At 41.7% G+C, this 18,291-nt stretch overlaps 1 protein-coding gene across 7 annotated transcripts in view; it reads left to right on the top strand.

Moving 5' to 3' along the window:
* The window catches only part of PHACTR1 (phosphatase and actin regulator 1), a 319,696-nt gene that overhangs the window by 157,270 nt on the left and 144,135 nt on the right, over positions 1-18,291 (top strand). The window contains exon 1 of one of the 7 annotated variants that reach the window (XM_068670496.1): positions 826-1,110. The exons of 5 other annotated variants lie outside the window; for them this stretch is intronic. In XM_068670496.1, coding sequence (XP_068526597.1) covers positions 867-1,110 — 244 coding nt within the window. In that variant the 5' untranslated portion in view covers positions 826-866. Of the gene's footprint in view, positions 1-825; positions 1,111-1,242; positions 1,740-18,291 lie in introns of those variants that run through there. One more of the 7 variants, XM_068670499.1, reaches the window with a different exon arrangement.

Genomic DNA, 18,291 nt, shown 5'->3' with positions numbered 1-18,291 from the left:
AGCAGGGGATCGGCAGGGCATCTGATCAGAAATTATAATTCCTTTCGCACTGCGGGAGTCTTCGAAGCACCCAGCTGTGGCTGTAGGCACCCAGGGGCGCTACAACTGATCCTTGGGGCAGCTGTGTTTTAAGCAGGAGGCAAAGAAGGGGTGTTCATCCCCCAAAGGAACTACCTGAATGAATCCAAACCCTCTGCGCTTCTTGGTGAGCAGATGGTCAGCCTCGGGGAGGGAGAGCCGTCCTGCTGCAGAGGGGCTTGAGCTGTCCCTGTGAGCCACACACAGGACAGGACCAGGCAGAAGCACCTCCTCTGTTTTTAAAAAGAAGAGTGCAAGGAGAAAAAGCAGGAATGAAAAGCAGGAAGGGTTTGGGGGAGAGGAACTGGCTGTGCAGGCTGCGTGCAGCACCCAGGCCCACCACAGAAGGGGGGGGCAGCCCCGTGCCAGCCAGCGGGCTGACTCTCTTTGCATATAAAATACTAATTACTGTGGAATAGGCTGCCACGCCACCTGAGCCGCAGCATGTCCTGGGAGGGGAACTCTGTGCACCCTCCCAGCAGGTTGCAGCCCAGCTGGGGGCTCTCAGGGCTTTGGGGGGGGGGGCCGCCAGAGGAGGAGGGAGGGAATGGGAGAAGAAGAAGGGGAGGAGAGAAGTGGAGGGAGGCTGCTTGGTGCATGGAGGGTGCGGGAAGATGCTGAGCGTCCTCCAGCCGAGCCTAGATGGATTGGTGGAGGAGCAGGGTTGCGGGGGGCAGCCAGGCTGGGGAGCGTTGCTGCCTACTCCCTCCCGCCTCCCCCTCTGCCCAGCCCTCCCCTCGATCCTTGTGGTGCGTGTCGCAAATGAACGCCAAGGCAAGAGTGAGCGGATGGCGGATTGCACGTACGCCAGGCAGACTGGGATGCTTGCTTTTTCTTCTCCTAACGGCAGGCAGGGCTCTGTTTCAGACATGAGTGGAGAGAAACCTAAAAAGAAAGCTTTCTATCTAGTAAGGATGAAGCCACTGAAGGAGCCCGCCACTAACAATGTCTCTTTTGTGATACAATGTCACATAGGCAAGGAGATCAAACACATTTGCAGCAACTGCAGTCGCGGGGAGGAAGCCCGTGACGGTGAGTGCTGAGATGCTGTGGGTATAGAAGCGAGGCAGGAGTGTGTGTGCTGGCACGGGCTGTGCATGTGTGCATGTGTGTGCTCCACTCTGAGGCTGGGATGCTCAGCGTTGCCCTGCACAGATCCCAGGGAAATAGGAAAGGGAGTGCAGGAGGAATGCGCTGGGCATTGATTCAGCATGTCGATCAGAGAGGTGCCGAGGGACAGGTCCCCCAACTTGCCACAGAAGCTTTGTGCTGACAGTTAAGGAACCAAACTCTTCCCCTCCCCACCCCATCCCAAGTTGCTGTAGAAATTGCTGTGTGTATTGACTGTGTTTTGTTACCATTCCCGTGAATTTTAGATTGGGGTTTCTGCCTTGATACATCAACTTTTTCCTCGTCGTGCTGCAGTAGAGTTTGCTTGACTCAACTCAGTATTTGGAAGGACTGGTTTACATGGAATCCAGCTAGTGTGATTTTCACCATGCTGTCAGACACATGGGGAAAACTGTATTTTTATTGGAGTTAATACAGTGTTCTTCATCAGACAACTGTTCTCATCCCTTCCCCCTCTCCTTTTTGGACTGACCAAAACCTCCTGAGGGTATTCTGAGTGACGGTATAATCAATCACAGGTGTTGCTACAGGTAAGTATATGCTTTTTATGTTTTTGTGAATGCAAATGTTAGAAGGCAAAAATGACAAATTATTTTGATTATGCCAAAGTCAGCAATTAGGTGGAACTAAGAACTAAAGGAAGCCTAAGAGCATTCAGGAAAAAAAAAAAAAAAAAAAACACAGCTTCACAGATGTTACCCCACATTCTTGTTCAGTGTTGTGTTACTTTGTCTTGCTGTGTTCTTTTACGTGTTACTTAGGATTAAAGGCACTTGACTTAGAGCTGCCTATTAACTGATGTAGTAGGTCGATCTCATTTTCTGAAGGTCAGCAAAAGGCTTTTTGTGAGAAATGTGAATATGAAATTGTTATTTTCTGAGCTGAGGGTTCTCAGTAGTTGTTGTCACTTGATTTTCCAGCTTTTGCCTCTGAGGCTGATTACTATTAGTATTAGTTTTATTACTGTTATTATTATTATTTTAATTAACCAAAAAATGGTTAATCAGCTTGGTTTGATCTATGCAAAAGACCAAAATACAGTTTGGGATCTGGTGGTCCTTTGTCAGCCACAGGTTTGCAGCTTAATGAAGTGACTATGGTTTTGCTAATGTCTTTTCAGAATTAGCATCCTGATAGTGTGATTATAATTTTCTTTGATTAGACCACAGCTAAAGCTGAACAGAATTGCTTTCATTGTAAAGGGTGAAGAAAGCCTGGGAAGCTTGGAAAACCACAGTGGGTTAAGCACTCTTACTGCTTATGCTACTACAGCAGAGGAATAATCTGATGAATGCTATACAAAATTGTGAGTGTTTTTTTTTTCCTCTTATGTGCTGCTGGTTACAGCAAGCTCTACAGATATTAAATGAAGGGCTATGCACAGCAGCAGCAGGTACTTAACGCTATTAACATGGATTATTTATCCTTAAAGGCAAATGAAGCCATTTGTTAAAAATATGCTTTCCTAGATTAATCGAATTGACCTGAAACTTGACCGCATGTTTTGCTGTTTGCTTTTTTTTTTTTTTTCAGTCTTGTACTTAGCACAGTAAGAAAAGATTATTGCTCTCCTCAGTGGATATATGTGTATGCATGGATGTTTATGAATGTGCAACTCTTAACAGACTAATAGGTGTATATTTAAGCATTCAGCTTCCTTTCTTATGCTTGATAGTTTAGTTTCAACCTGTTAGATGTTCCGAGGGGAAGGTATGCACCTTGGCAGGGGATAATCTGGTAACCCTCAAAAGGCAAAAAAAATAGGGGAGAGAGGCTTCCAGACAGCAGACTTCCAGAGCATCCTTTTTCACACCCTTGTTCACCCCCATGCAAACAACTTTCATGGTCATCATTTAAAAGGGATGTAATATTGATGCAATCTTAATCCTTTCCTTCCCACCATCATGTGCAGCTATGAGTTTCTTTCAGAAAGTAAAGAGAGTGTAGTCTCAGCTCTGTTGTCTGAGCACACTCACTATCTTGACTTGATATATTTTTCAGGACAGAAAAAAATGCCAGTATTTTCCTGGTTGATACCAGTTGTAGACTGTAGGGGTTTGGAGGGAAAGGATTATATAATGAAATGAAATTATGATGTGATCACGATATCAGAATGAAAAAAAACAGGTATCATATAAAAACCTGTAACTAGCCCAGGTATGGAAACGCATGTAGGGATCTCCAGGTGTCTGTGCAGCCTCACAGTTGCATGGCCTGAAGACACCCAAAGAGGCGGACCACTTAGTGCTTTCTATAACAGAAACACACATCATTTTCCGATGTTTACACCCCCACCCTGCTATCCAAACCAACAGATAGTTTGTTTAGATACGTTTCAGGTCTGAAACTATACTAGGACATCAAAAGTACTGCTATGGCCTGAGCAACTATTTTATTTGTTAGTACTGGTCTTTGTAGACCAGAATTCAGTCCTTATAGTATAGTCAAGCCAGTTGGGGTACCGTTGATTTAATGCAGAAATACCATCCAAATCCAGTTATGAGTTCTGGATTCTAGTCACGCCCTGACTCTGCTTTATCATTGTACTATTGCAGTGGCAAAATCAGAGGAAAATTCATGCAGAAATGATAAATTATTCTAAGGCCACTAACAAATCTAGCAAAAGGCATGACTAGGAGAAGAGCAGAAGAGATAGCAGTGAAACCTAAGGAAATGCTGGAGGCAGGAGTTGAGTACTATGATATCTTTAAAGAGAGGTCATTTAATTTGGAGAGAAGTTGCTGAAGGAATTTGGATGTATGGATGGACTCCCTGAAGTAAAGATAAAGAGAGTAGATGTAGATGCAGCACTCTGATGCGGTGAAAATTGAGAAGGAGGGAGAAGCTCAGAAATGAGCAGGAGGTTACAGGAATGCAGATGGAAGTGGAAGATATTTTTAGCCATCAGACTGAAATTCATGGATGCATTTAATGCTAAATTAGATGGAAAATAGAAAACAGAGAGATGTTTATAAAGCATAAATACTGAGAATCTGAATGAGCAGAAATGGTTGGGAATGGAGGAGTAAAGCTGTATGTGAGGGGGAAAGTGAGGTGTTTGGCTTCATTCTGTGAAGTGTGAGTGACCCTAGGATATCCAGGGCAGGATGTAGAGAGGCATTCTGATATGGTAGACTGAACAGAGAGGGAAAGGTCAAGTGTAGAAAGGTAAGAATCATCCCAAGGAACAGAAGAGCAATCTGGACTGAGCCCTGAATGCTGTATGAGGAGTGGTAGCAGGGAAACACTGGAAGAAAGAGGATGAAGGGTTACAAAAGTTCCAAGACAAGACAGGCGAGAAGTGGGGAGACGACACAAGTAGAAGTATTTTGAAAGTGTGTGGTGGTTCTACTCAGCTGGGCAGCTGAGCTGCACCACAACTGCTCTCTCACTTCCCCTCTAAGAGAAAGGGAGAGAAAATACGATAAAAGGGTTTAAGGGTTGAGACAGAAAAGGGAGATCACTCAACAATTATTGTGACAGGCAAAACAGACTCAGCGTAGGAAGATTAAAGAAATTTATTACCTATTACTAACAAGCGAGAGAAGTGAGAAACAAAGGAAAGAAACTAAAAACACCTTCCCTTCCCACCTACCCTCTTCCACCTCCTACCCCTGAACGGCACAGGGTAACAGGGAGTGGGGGCTGCGGTCAGTCCCTGACGCTTCGTCCCCACTATTCCCTCACGGTCCCCACTATTCCCTCACGGTCCCTCTCTGCCCCTGCTCCCTGTGGGGTCCCTCCCATGGGATGCTGTCCTTCCCCAACTGAGCCTGCGGGGGCTGCCCACAGGCAGCAGCTCTTCAAGCATTGCTCCCACATGGCTCTGTCCCACAGGGTCCATCCATCCATCCCCCAGGAGCAAACTGCTCCAGCACTGGTCCCCCATATGGGTAGCAACTCTCCCCAGATCCCCTGCTCCTGCGTGGGCTCCTCTCCACGGGCTGCAGCTCTGGCCCGGGGCCTGCTCCTGCGGGGGCTCTCCATGGGCCACAGCCTTCTCCAGGCCACATCCACCTGCTCCACCAGGGGCTCCTCCACGGGCTGCAGTGTGGTGATCTGCTCCATGTGGGACCCATGGGCTGCAGGGGAACAGCCTGCTCCACCAGGGGTCTCTCCACAGGCCGCAGGAGAACTTCTGCTGAGTGCCTGGAGCACCTCCTGCCCTCCTGCTGCACTCACCTTGGGGGCTGCAGGGCTGGTGCTCACTCCTCACTTTCCCAGCTGCTGTTGTGCAGCTGTTTTTTTTGTTTGTTTGTTTTTGTGTTTTTTTTTTTTTTGTTGTTGTTGTTGTTTTTTGTTTGTTGTTGTTGTTGTTGATTTTGTTTGTTTGTTTTTTTCCCTTTCTTATATCTGCCCTCACAGAGACACAAACAACAACACTTATTGGCTCAGCTCTGCACAGTGGCTGAAACTGGCTCTTACCTAACGTGGGGCAGCTGCTGGACTCTTCTCACAGAGGTCACCCCTGCAGCCTCCCACTACCAAAACCATGCCATGTAAACCCAATACAAAGTACTAGAAGGATGAAGGGGAATGAAAATACTTTCTGAACTTAAATGTGGGAAAGTGACTGATAAATGTGTAAAGAGGGAGCTTGAGCTAGAAGAGATCCAGGTGCACTGGGACTGTGCGATGCTAAACATCTTGTGGTATGTACACAGCACTTCTAAATGTATTCTGATTTCAGGGGTCTTTGGGAGGGTTGTGGTAGTGCTGGTTCACAGTAGGAGGTAAGGTTGATGAGCAAAGGTGCAATGATTGCAGAGTCAAATATAGGAAGAATAATATAGAATATAGAATATAAGAAATATAGGAAGGCTGGGTTTTATTTAGTGTTCATACACTGAATCCTAATCTCAGTTTCTTGCAGAAGCCTGAGCCTGGATCTGAACCACAGTTTAGATACGTCTTCACTTTACTGTGGCAAGAAAAAAATGTAGAGGTTCAAAGGTACCCAGAAATTACCTGAGCAAGTGACATAGGTTACCATTGATATTTATGCAAAGAATCTGACAGGAAACTTAAGTGGAAAACAGTTAATCTGTGCATTGACAGAGAGGGACTGCACAGAGAAAGTGTTTTTATTACTGTGAAAGACTAGGACTTTAAGTTGAGGGTTTCTCAGCTCTATTCCCACCTCTGCAGAGGATCTCTGGGAGGCTCCAGACATGCCTGTCCATGTGTTGTTTTCTACCTCAGTTCCATATCTGTAAAACTGAGATAATTGCATTTCCTTTCACATGCCTGCTGGTCTGTAAATAGACTATGAGATCTTTTGGGAAAAAAAAAAATAGGTGTCTCACTTGCTGTTTCTATGCTTAGTGCCAAGTACTGTGGGGCTCCAGGATTTTGGGAGCTTCCACTACATGCAAGTGCAGTGGAAATATAAATAATATTAAGTATACCCCAAAAGGTCTCCTTCAGAGCTTCTACCCAGTCTGCTTATCATATGTTTCCATAATTCAGGTTTTTGCTATTTAAGTGGATATGATGGTGTTATACATGTATGAAAAGCAGTACGGACTGAGATACCATTGCCGTAGGAATTCCAACACTTGTTTTTCTGGTGTCATCCCTTTTCTAGAGCTTCTAGATACATAAAAGTTCAAAACTGAAAGTGTATGTGTGTTATTCTCACCTGGAGCTCAAGACTTTCTGCTTTTTTTTTTTTTTTCAACCAGAAAATTTTAGAACATTTATTTTATCATCACTTCAGAGATTGTCTCCAAGGTGATTATTTTCCTTCCCACAAAAGTAATTATTAAATGAAATGGTTATCTTCTAGACAAGCTATAAACCCTGCAAGAGTTGTGTATAAAAACAAGCTTTCCTCCACTAATTCTCACATTATTTCAAACAGTAGCTGTCCTTCCATTGCAATCTCTAGAGTGAGTGCTGTACATGGCTTTGAGGCATTGCAATCATTTACAATTGTGCCTGTTTAAAATCCTAAAATATTTTGAAGAAGAAAAAAAATAGACCTCACAGAATGTAAAAGTAGAAGATAAAACAAGCATACCTGGTCCTGTTGTGAAATGTGGGGAGCTGAAAAACATGCTTGAGGTTTCAAAATCCAATATAATTATGCAGTGTGTATCTTTAGTCTCTGAGATATAGTTAACTTAAAGAAAGGGTGGGGGAAGGACGTTGGGGGGGAGGCGTGGGCTTACATTTCAGGGTGAAATATGTCTGCTTGACAGCACAGATCATAAAATTGGGTAATTTTTGTCAGTTGAACTCAGTAGTGTCTGATTTGAGGTGGATATGGTGCAGTGCCAGAGGAAGTGGTTGCAGTCGAGCAGAAGTACGCCACATCCCAGTAGTGCACCTTGCCCCCACCAGCATCGTTTTCTGCTCTAAAACATGAGTGCCCTCAGCATTTTGAGGGGGGAGATAAATGTCCCTTTCTAGGAAAAATGGTGTGATCTTTCCTCCTGATCGGGACTTTAGAAAGCTTGCCGTGAGCAAAAGCTTTGTACCCCTCTTATGGCCGTACCTCCAGAAATAACACCAAGCCTGAAGGCAAGTCCATGAGCTGCTCATGTGTGTCTGTAGTGACTAATTCATATCCTGTTAAACTGCCTGTGCCAAAAACTTCTGGCCCCAGAATTTTACTCGTTGTGTACAATTCCAGGCAAGTCCATGCTGTGGCTGGCAAAGGGTGAGTTTGCTGGCAGCGTTGCCACAGGCTGTCACCCAGCAGAGCTCTGGGATTGTTTCACAGAGCTTGGGTAGATGTCTTGGCCCAAATTGCAATACAATTAAATTATTGACTGAAACAGTAGGAGTATATGTAGCATTGCAGGTAGGTCAATTGGGTAAATGAAATAGTATGGGGGAAAAAGGTATATGCAACATGACGTCAATCTTACACAAGCACGTGTCTAAGTCATTTGTTTACCAGTGATAATTCCCAGGTCCCTATGGGAGAAATATTAACAGCCTCTTCTGGGAATTCTGTCTGTCATTGATTTGAGAAGCTTTAGGAACAACAACAACAAAAGCTGGAATTGCTCACAATGGCTCAGGGCCCACTCATTTTTATTACACGGTGTTGTCATGTAGACACAGCAATTCTTGCTGTCTTTAGAGAGCAAGCGGATGGCTTGTTTCAGGCCCATCTCTTCTCTCTGATTTCTCTCCTTTTCTATGCTGTAACTCAGTTGCCATCTTTTAATAGTATCTTATCACCCTGCTTTCTATTCTGAGAACCAAATTTTAAGTGTTAGGAAATATACAACATACACCTCATAAATACAAACATCAGGGCAATACCAAACATGCAAGAAAAAATCAGTTGCTCATGGGCAGTCCAGAAAAGCAAGTAAAATGCCAGCAAGCATGATGAAAGCAATACAGCATTTCCTATATTTAACAGTAATGCCCGTCTGTAAGTAATTGTTGTCATTTTGAGTAGCGTGCCTAGTTTTGATCAAGTTAGCTATGTCAGAAATACACAATACAAAACTGTGTGATAAACTGTGAAAGGCCACACGTTTTCCACGCATAAAGGGAGGCAGTGTGGAAAAGGGGCAAGATGCAGTTGATGGCACATGTGATGGACAAGCAGATTCTCTGCTCACTTTGCTATTACCAGAGTCTTTCAGACTATCTGATATTGGCCTGCCTGAACAAACTTGACATTCTGCTTCTTCTTACATCACCCCAATGTTCTAGTTTATGCTCTTATGCTTGCCTGGGTGTGCAGTTAGTTTACTGTTCTGTGCTCTGTCTTTTCTGAGTGCTTCCCCATTTGCATAGAAATGTATTTGTTTATTTTTTTAAGGTGTAGTTGGCCTGTTTGTTTTTTAAACCTTTTCATTCTGTAGAAGAAAATAAGCTTCATTTAAAATCAATGGTAGGAATTTGATTATTAATAACATCACTTCCAGTGAGAGCTAACCAACAGAACTATTGCTTATATGGGGAAGAGATCAGAAGAGGTAATCCAAGTCAGTATTGTGCCACATGAGAGTATTTCCTTTCTTCCCTTTTAGTTTCACTTTTTCTTTTTTAGTTTGCAATCAGTGCTACTTTACGTCAGTTTGTGCTAATATAATACCTTCTGTCTCTGTTTAGAAACAGTTAATATCACATCATGAATAGCATCAGAGTTCCCTTAAAGGCTCCTTGACTGATGAACAAAACCTATCCTTTTGAGTATATGGTTGTGTATATATAACATTATCATTCATTGCTCAGAAAAGAGGTGGGCTCTCCACAGTAATTTTTGTATTACAAGAATTCATTTCTAGATTTGTTTCGGTGGCTTGTAGTAAATGTACAGTTACTCCTTTGTATCTCCTAAGATTACCTTTTCTGTAATCAGACAGTGTAACATCTAGCTTCCTTTTGGTGTCACCGCCAATTGGCCAAAATAATTTCAGGAGCATGGCATAAGTATGTGTGGTGCCACCTTGCTAACAGTCTGCTGGGGTGTTGGAGAGTAATTGGATGTGGTTGTGGGCTGTTACGTTGATCAAGCTCTGTCTCACACGCATCATCCCAAATTGGATCACCCAGAATCCAGGCACTGGAACGATTGAAAGGTAGTATCAGTGTATGGTGGGTGAGTACAGCCATGGGTGGATGTTGTAGTCACTTTCATAGAAACTGGAGGGTGCTGTGACCATTTCCATTATCTAGATGGATGTAGCAAAGCTGCAAAGAGTTGGGGTTGGGACGTACTTGGAAGCCCCACCTTTCCTTTGTGACTTTGATTTGCACACTTCAGGAAAGAGAATGATGTTCGTGACATCTCCGTGAGTTGAAAAATTGTCCTCTTACTGTTTTTTTGGCTCTTGTGAAGTGACATGAATCTCCACTGCTCTACTGGTTCTAATCTCCTTGTCACAGGAAAGATTTGGCAGGGAGAGACAAGGTAACGTCTGGTCTTGTCACTGTCATGTCTCCCTGACTTTCCTGGCACTGGGTCCAATCTAATCGAGAGGAGCAAAGTCTCTGCCTTTGGCTGAAACTTTTAAATTTAAAAGAAGATGAATTATTTCTGTTGCTCTGAAAAACAATGAACACAGTATAATTTAAAGATAAAATGAGTAATTTTGAAATCACCTGCAGTAGCTTCTTTGGAACCACTAGATGTATCATTCTGGATCATTTTTGTTCAGGCCACCCTTTCTAAAAATAACCCTGTGGTCATAGTGCCCATCAGCCATCCTGAAGATGTACTGTTGAGAGACAGCTCATGGACAAGCACTGTCCCTCCTGGCAAAAAATCTCCTGATCCCAACTGTGAAAACCTACGAATAAGAGAAGACCAGGCCTAACTGTCAGTCTCTGGAGATTTTCTTTGTATAGATAGCGGAACTTTTTAAGATTTTAAAATATGGCTCAGGAATAAAATCCAAATATTTCTCGAGATTATTTTTTTTCCAAAAAAAAGTAACATGGTGTTAAATATGTCCAAAGAAGCAAGGAGGGTAGGTATCCCCATGTATCTGTTTTATAGCATGCTCGTCAGGAGTAAGAGACACATAGGCTCCAGGACTTTGGTTTGTATAAGTGAGATTTACTGTCTTACCCATTTCTTTGAGCATAACTAGGAGAGGTGTTCAATCAAAGCTGTTTACTGGCTCTCTGTAGCCCAAAGGTTGCAATTTAAGAGGTACCTCCTTTTCTGCAGGTAGGGCCCATGTTACCTGTTGTTTTGGTCATTCTGGAAGGAATGTAATATGTACACCAGATATTCCTTCGCATTTCTCCCAGCCACAACTAGGATGACAGGTTTAATGCTGCAGTTCAGCAGACACCCTCCCCTATCACTACTTAAGAGAAGGATCTTGCCCTCTGTCATCTTTTGTCTGACAGTTTTCAGGCCACTAGTCTAATGGCTTTTTGCAGTATGAGAGTAGGGAATAAAATTAAAATGGATAAATGGATCCAATTATTTAATTTATCTTGAGAGATTTTGGTAGCAGAGGATGCTTTTTATTTCACCGTGCCTCCTAAGGGAAGTTGATTTTCTGTTTGAAAACTGGATAGTAATGCTATTTTAAACCCTTTTCTTTTAAAGGTCTGGAAGCATTGCAATGTAGTGATGGTAACACTGAGAAAATCAGGTCATTTCAAGAAAGGCATGACCAAGTTTTGTTAGAAATAGTTGATAATAACATTATTTATTTTCAGCAGTGGGCTGGGGGATCATAGAATCATAGAATATCCTGAGTTGGAAGGGACACATAAGGATCATCAAGTCCAAATCCTGCACCCAAAAGTTTAGACCATGTGACTAAGTGCACAGTCCAAACGCTTTTTAAATTCCGACAGGCTTGGTGCAGTAACTATGTCCCTGGGGAGCCTGTTCCAGTGTGCAACCACCCTCTCAGTGAAGAACCTCTTTCTGAAGTCCAGCCTAAACTTCCCCTGCCTCAGCCTAACACTGTTCCTGCGGGTCCTATCACTGGTGTTTACAGAGAATAGGTCACCTGCCTCTCCACTCCTCCTTGAGAGGAAGTTGTAGGTAGTGATAAGGTCCCCCCTCAGCTTCCTCTTCTCCAGGCTGAACAGGCCCGGTGCCCTCAGCTGCTCCCCATACGTCTTCCCCTCTAGGCCCTTCACCATCTTTGTTGCCCTATGTACAGGTGCAGCACAAATGCCACTGTCCTGAATACTAATTATCTTTTTAACACAGTTTCTAGAATCAGAGGGAAGTGATGGTAAGTAGTCTTGAATGCATTGGAAATGTTGGAATAAATAATTAGAGTAGTCATTAACTATATCCTGACAAATGAGTCAGGCCTTGAAATGCCACTGTGGTCTACTGCATCCATAGTCCATATATTATTCCAAGCATCTCAGAAGTATTAGTGATCCATATATTCACATCCACGTGGACCATATCTGTGGTCCCTAACGTCAGCAGTCCATGTCATAAGGACTATGGCGCTGGCTTTATGTCCCTTAACACATCCAATGTGCAGCTGCTTTCACATTTCCAATATTCAGATGCTATCTGATGCAACATGGGTGCAACATCAACATTTGTTTTGTTTTTGTTATTGTTGTTTTTTAAACACTAAAACTTTTTCAACCTTGTTTTTGGTAAAGCAAATAAATAAATGAAAATCAGCAGAAATGCTATTTCTTCTGCATCACCTGAAACTGAACTAATACAAAGAGCTTGTATCATGCTACTGTTGAGCTTTACAGCATTGCACCTTTCTCATTTTACTTTCCAATCTGCTTAAAATGTAAACCCTGGCAGAGATTGAGATGCACAGCTAGAACAGTCAGCAGTGCAAGTGCACAGATGTAGATGGATGGCCAATAGAAACAATTTGAACCAGAGTCTCTTTGAAAGACCTGTTCCTTCTCCTCCTCCTGTGCATCAGCAAGGCAGGATGCTTTCCTTACACTAGCACAGCAGTTTTATTTAAGTAGCTTTGAAATTTGGGTTTGGCCAGAAGGAGAAACCAGGTGCAGAGACTTGTGTGGAACTAAATCTGAATTGTACCCAACTGGGAAATAGAAGAGCAAGATGACTAAAGCTTTCATTAATATTTATAGCCCCAAGGTAATTGTCTGCTGGTTTATAGCCATAAGGGTTGTCTTCCAGCAGTCTGATGTGGCACTTAAGATTGGATTTACTGCCTGCTCCAGCATCTGAATTGAGAAGAACAATTTCTGACTGTCTGGTCTGTGTGGCTGCCAATCTTCAACTCCTCTAGCAGTGGTTGGAGAGAATTAGGCACGATACCGAAATGGGAAAGAAGGGAGGGAGTCATGAAGTTTGGTTTATGCAGCTTCCCTACCTCAAATTCCCTCCCCAAGTGGCAAGCAAGTTTAAACATGATTAGATTCAGGAGCTATTTCCTTTTCTCTTTCTTGTGTGTCTCAGTAAAATACAGACAGCATGGTGTCTGCATTGTTTGATTCTAGGAAAGTACTCAAGTTACAGTGCACTTCTATCATCACACAAACACCATTTGCCTTGTGCTGTGTGTGGAAACCCATCAACCTAGTAGAAAACGCAGAGATCTTGCAGTTCGATGGACTGATCCATCTTTCTCCTGTTCATCTCAAGTTGCCAGAGCAGCCAGTTCAGTCAACTGCAAGACAACTGTCAGTTCAATAATATATTTCCTGCCATTGCTTAGCAGCTCATAAAATACACTTTTTGGCAATATTTTTCTTTGGATTTGTTTTCTTTTGTTAGCGTTTTCTGCCTCAGTCTCCTTTAGACATTGGGCACTCTGTGATATATATATATATATATATAAATATAAAAACTTTTACAGATCTATAGGAAGATGAGAGGTAATTTTAGAAATCAGCCTCTTTGAACTAATACAGCTATTGCCTGTATTTGGTAGACAAAGAATATGTTGTTCGTTATGTGCTTGACTGTTAATGTAATTCAGATTTTTGTATTATTATTGCATTTGTTGTATACCAGTCTCCATTTGTATATGTTTATCTGTAGGTACCCATAAGCATATCTGTTTTATTAGTTTGTTTCCTCCCTTGTAAAAAATGCTTGGAAAAATTGTCATTCTGAGCAAAAATTGTCATTCTGAGCAAAAAGCTTGAGATACTCATCCAGATGCCATGGTTCAGGCCAATCTCTTACTTGTGAGTCCAAAAATGCTCTTTAAGTAAATAGGTTTTTGAAAATCAGGTATGTGTGGCAACGACTCGAGTTTAGGTGGAGTAGTGTATGTGCTCTTTTGGTGAGCTTTCTCCATGACTTGACATTTGACTTGATAGAAAGAAATCTGTGATACTTGTTGAAAGTTACACAGATCCTTTGTCCAAAGTAGATTTGTATTTAAAATTGAGAACACTGTTCTCCATACAGTTATATGGACAGAGGCAATTTAAATTGACAGAAATGCTCTGAAAAGGTGTTTTGTTTTTGTTTTGCTTTGTTTTTGTTAAATATTTGCTTGGTGTCAGAGTCTTGATAACTTTGAGAGGAACCTTCAACATTTAGGGAAGTCAGATTTTATAGGTTTGTTGCTTTGTACAGCCTTGTTGCTAGCAGTGAAGAGGTAAATATATATATATATATATATAACTATTCTATTGCAAGGAATGTCAGGTTTTGGTTGGGTTTTATACTGTTTCTGTATTAAAATGAATTCTCATGCCTGCCACAGTTTCGTTTGCAACATTGCAAAATGAACTTAGCTTCCAATTTCATGGTCAAGTGGCTTTTCATAGTCATACCCCAACATGCTGCTGGGGTGCTCCGCTTGTATTAATGGCTTGCAACAAGCTGCTGGTTTCTCTCTCAACCACCACAGAGATGGGAGAGTCCTATCAATACAAAGCAAAGCACTCGTTACAACCATACTGTAATGCCTTCTCCACCAATTTGTTTTTTTTTCTGTGGGTGAAATATAGCATGCTGGAAAGGTCCCTTTTACAACTTTGTCCAATATAGTCCTCTAATATCAGTAAGGAGGCAGGTTTTAGCATGCAACCAGCGTGTCCCAACCCTACCTGAGAGGGTCAATACATAATTTTGTTCATCTTTTTCCTCTCTTCCAGTTCATCTCAATAATGTGCTCATCTCGAGCAGAGAGCCATATTTTTGCTTCATTTGTAAAATGTTCGTAGATCTGAGGACTTTTGTCCCCAGTTCCCAGGATGGTTATCCAGTCACTAGTCAGATTTGGTAAGATAATCCTGCTCCTTATTGGCCTTTGCATTTCACTCTAGTGAGGTCAATATTTCATGTGTTTCTCTCTGCTAACACTATTTCAGTGCATAAAACTGATGGAACTATTTCAGTACGTTTTTCAGTGATGATGTTTTCTTGGCTCTCCGTAGTATTTTTCCCCTTAGCTTTGATTTAAACTCTTTCTCATTTTTCTGAGCTATTTCTGGTTGCTGGACTTGGAATTATTCATGAACTTGAAGTTACGTGCACAGAGATTCTTTCCTCGACTGTTGTGTTTCTTAGGTAGATTACCTGATCAGCTCCATGATTTTTAAAGACAGGGTAAATATATACCTGTGTATGGACCACTGCAGCCAAAATAAATTAAACCCAGAGGCTTTCTTCTGAGTCTGCAGGGCAAACACAATATCCTGCCGAGCTCTAAGACATTTAATGCTAAAAAAGGAAGACAAAAAAAGGTGAAATCATAGCCATGAGAACCACACAGAAATACTCTGTGTATTTTAGCCAGCAACCCAGCATGCTTTATTCATGACTTTAAAGGAGCTGTGGTCATTTTTTCTCCTTTGGAGTATTCAGCTCTGAAACTCAAGTCTCTACTATGAGGGCCTAAACAGAAATTTCACCTCAGCCTGGGATCTGAACTAAGCATCACTTGAATTGATAAAAGAATTCCCACTGTAATGACAAACAGAGAAGACCATATGTAGCTACTTTTAGGTACTCAGAGGAGAAGTATTACTTTTAATTCCTGAACATGGATACAGGCTGTCTCTTTAGAGAGTCCAGTCACTACTTTTTTTCTAGGCTGTTACTGAATTTATTTCTTTTTAAAATCAGATTTATGTTCATTATAAATGTGCCATTTGGTATAATTACTCTTCTCCTTTTGGCTGACTTCCAATCAACTTCTTTAAAGAACAAAAATAGATGTTCCATTTTCCCAAGAGAAGTAGTATAGAGTTTACAAGGGATTTTTATTTAATTTCTAGCTCTTTAAACTAGGTACCTCATTCCTTCTCTCATGACCAATTAAAGTAATTAAAAGCTTCATTTTTTATCTTCATGGTAATAGTGGTAAGATGGTACTATTATCTTTAGAAGGTTTGTTTCTAAAGCTGTTTCCTGGATGGGATTAGTTTTAATAAGATGGCTTGTCCCCCTCAGGTTTCTGAATAGTTTAAAGATGTGCCTTCTAAGGAGCACATTTTTAGTAAGATAAAGTAAAAATACTGGATATTCCTATTTACAGAAACTTCAGAAGATAAATGTCAGAAATTGATCAGCTTTTCAAACAGTCCCCTAAGAAATTAGAGGCATTTAAAATATGTCTTGCTGTTGTTTTGTATGTTTGTTTTTTGTTGTTGTAGTTGTTGTTTTTTATGGGCTTTGTTAAAATAGACAGCCTTTATCATTTAGCAATAGCTGTAGAAAGGCTGAACACTTACTCAGAGAGAACTTCCCACTGACTTCCATTGAGGGGCTTGTAGAGCAAGGTGCTGTTCTGTCTCAGTCCAAGTGGCCGCTAGCAAAATGTGAGCCACAAGTCTGTACATTTCCATTGACCACATCCTTTTCTTGGATTACTTTTATATTTTGCAGCTGAGTAGAATTTGCAGTTCAGTACTGTATAAGAGAGAAACCCCACTATGAAAATGTAATCGTTACCAGCTTCTCCAAGAAGACACTTTAACGAGTTGCAAGGCCATCATTGAAACAAAAGTAAAGAAAAAATGTTGTGAACCAGTTCTTCATTGTGATAAACTTAGGAGTTGAAGGTATATGGGCTTTGGCACATTTTTTTGTTGTTGAGTGGATTGAAGACTCACCTGAAGGAAGGTAGCTTCTCTGGCTTTCATAGTCCTGGCTTTCAAAAAGAACTTAAGATATGATTAATGAGACTTATCTCTAGACTTGAGGAGTTAGGAGATGACTCAAAGATGGTTACGACTGCCTCTGTTGTGTAACAACCCAAGCATCTGTACAGGTACAGCCAGGAGCCCTGAGCTGTGCTGTGTAGTGCTATCTGCATGTGTTGAATCAGTTATTGGTGTTGCCATTGGGAGGTGGCCACTTGTAAGGTAGTGATCTCCAACACCACTGCAGCAGTTTTGCCTTGTAGCTTTTTTTTTTTTTCAGTGTTAGAGCGTTGAATTATAAGTAGGTCCTGTATGACTCATTCTCAGCATTCTCCTCTGAATTTTTTGGCGTTGAGAGATTCCATCTCCTTCTTGTGGACTCTGCAAAGTACTTTCTAAGAAGCTTTAAAAAGTTGTATTTTTTAAATGCTAGTGGACACAGCTAAGGAGGCAGATAATTCCATCTTCTCAGCAGTTTCTTTTCAGTCTCAGAAGTTGCATGGATTGAGTGCCACTTTATCCAGCTCCTGACATGTTTGCGCTTAGAGGCGGCTCCATTCCAAGTTGCATGCACTGGTCTGGTGCTTTCCAAGAACGTGTTTCCATAATAGTTACTTAAAAAAAAAAAAAAAAAAAAAAAAAAAAAAAAAGGCCACATCTGTTCACTAGTGAATTTTTTAATAAGGAAGTGTGATCACAATATGAGGATGATGCCTCCCTTTTTGGAGCAGCCAAGTCTCCACCTATGTGTAGTGTCCAAACAGGCTATTGGGTTCTGTTTCTGTGTCCAGGCACCCAAGAGTTAGCTGCAGCACTGTTTATTGAACATAGTCCCAAGTCTACATGCAATAAACACTTAAGGGATGGGGAAAGCAGTGAGTAATGAGAGCAATAAGGCAAACACAAAACAGCTGATATAAGTGAAATCCAACAATCCTTTTTCTATAATTACAGGGCTTATAGGAAGCAATTATGTAGCTATTAATGACATAACCTGATAAAGTGCTGTTGTTGAAGTAGAAGTCTTTTGCACAATGTTAAAATACAGAAAATGCTTGGTGTTCTGAGAGATTTTCTATCATTAAAGATCTGTTTATAGTGATGCATGCAGTATAGTATAGTTTGCAGAGGCTAAAAAAAATGGCTTTCAGATTGCTATCAGCATGAATAATTAACATTTTACATCAAAGTGTGAGGAAGGCAAAAGCAGGGTCCTAAAGGGACTGGACTTCTGAAGCTATTCATTGTGCTTCAGTTCCAGCAAGAGAAATATATGCAGTGAGACAGAGGGATCACAGCAGAGAGCAGAGCTGTACCATGGTCTAATACCTGTGCTGAAATGGGCAAACCTAAGTGGTAAGAGATGATTCAGTTTGCCTATCCAATGGAGAGTGATACACACCTGGGGAGCAGTAATAATTGGCAGGGCTTTAGAAATGGGGAGTGCTACTTAGCATGCAAGGAAAAGCTACTGACAATCTTCATGGCTCATAAACCCACTGTGCCAACCAAATCAGTGGCATTGCGAATGCATATTTCCAGTGGGAGCTATTGTGAACTGAAGAGCTAATCGTC

Source organism: Anas acuta, chromosome 2 (genome assembly GCF_963932015.1).
Source record: "Anas acuta chromosome 2, bAnaAcu1.1, whole genome shotgun sequence".
Classification (NCBI taxonomy): Eukaryota; Metazoa; Chordata; class Aves; order Anseriformes; family Anatidae; genus Anas; species Anas acuta.
This window is presented reverse-complemented; position numbering and strand designations above follow the sequence as displayed.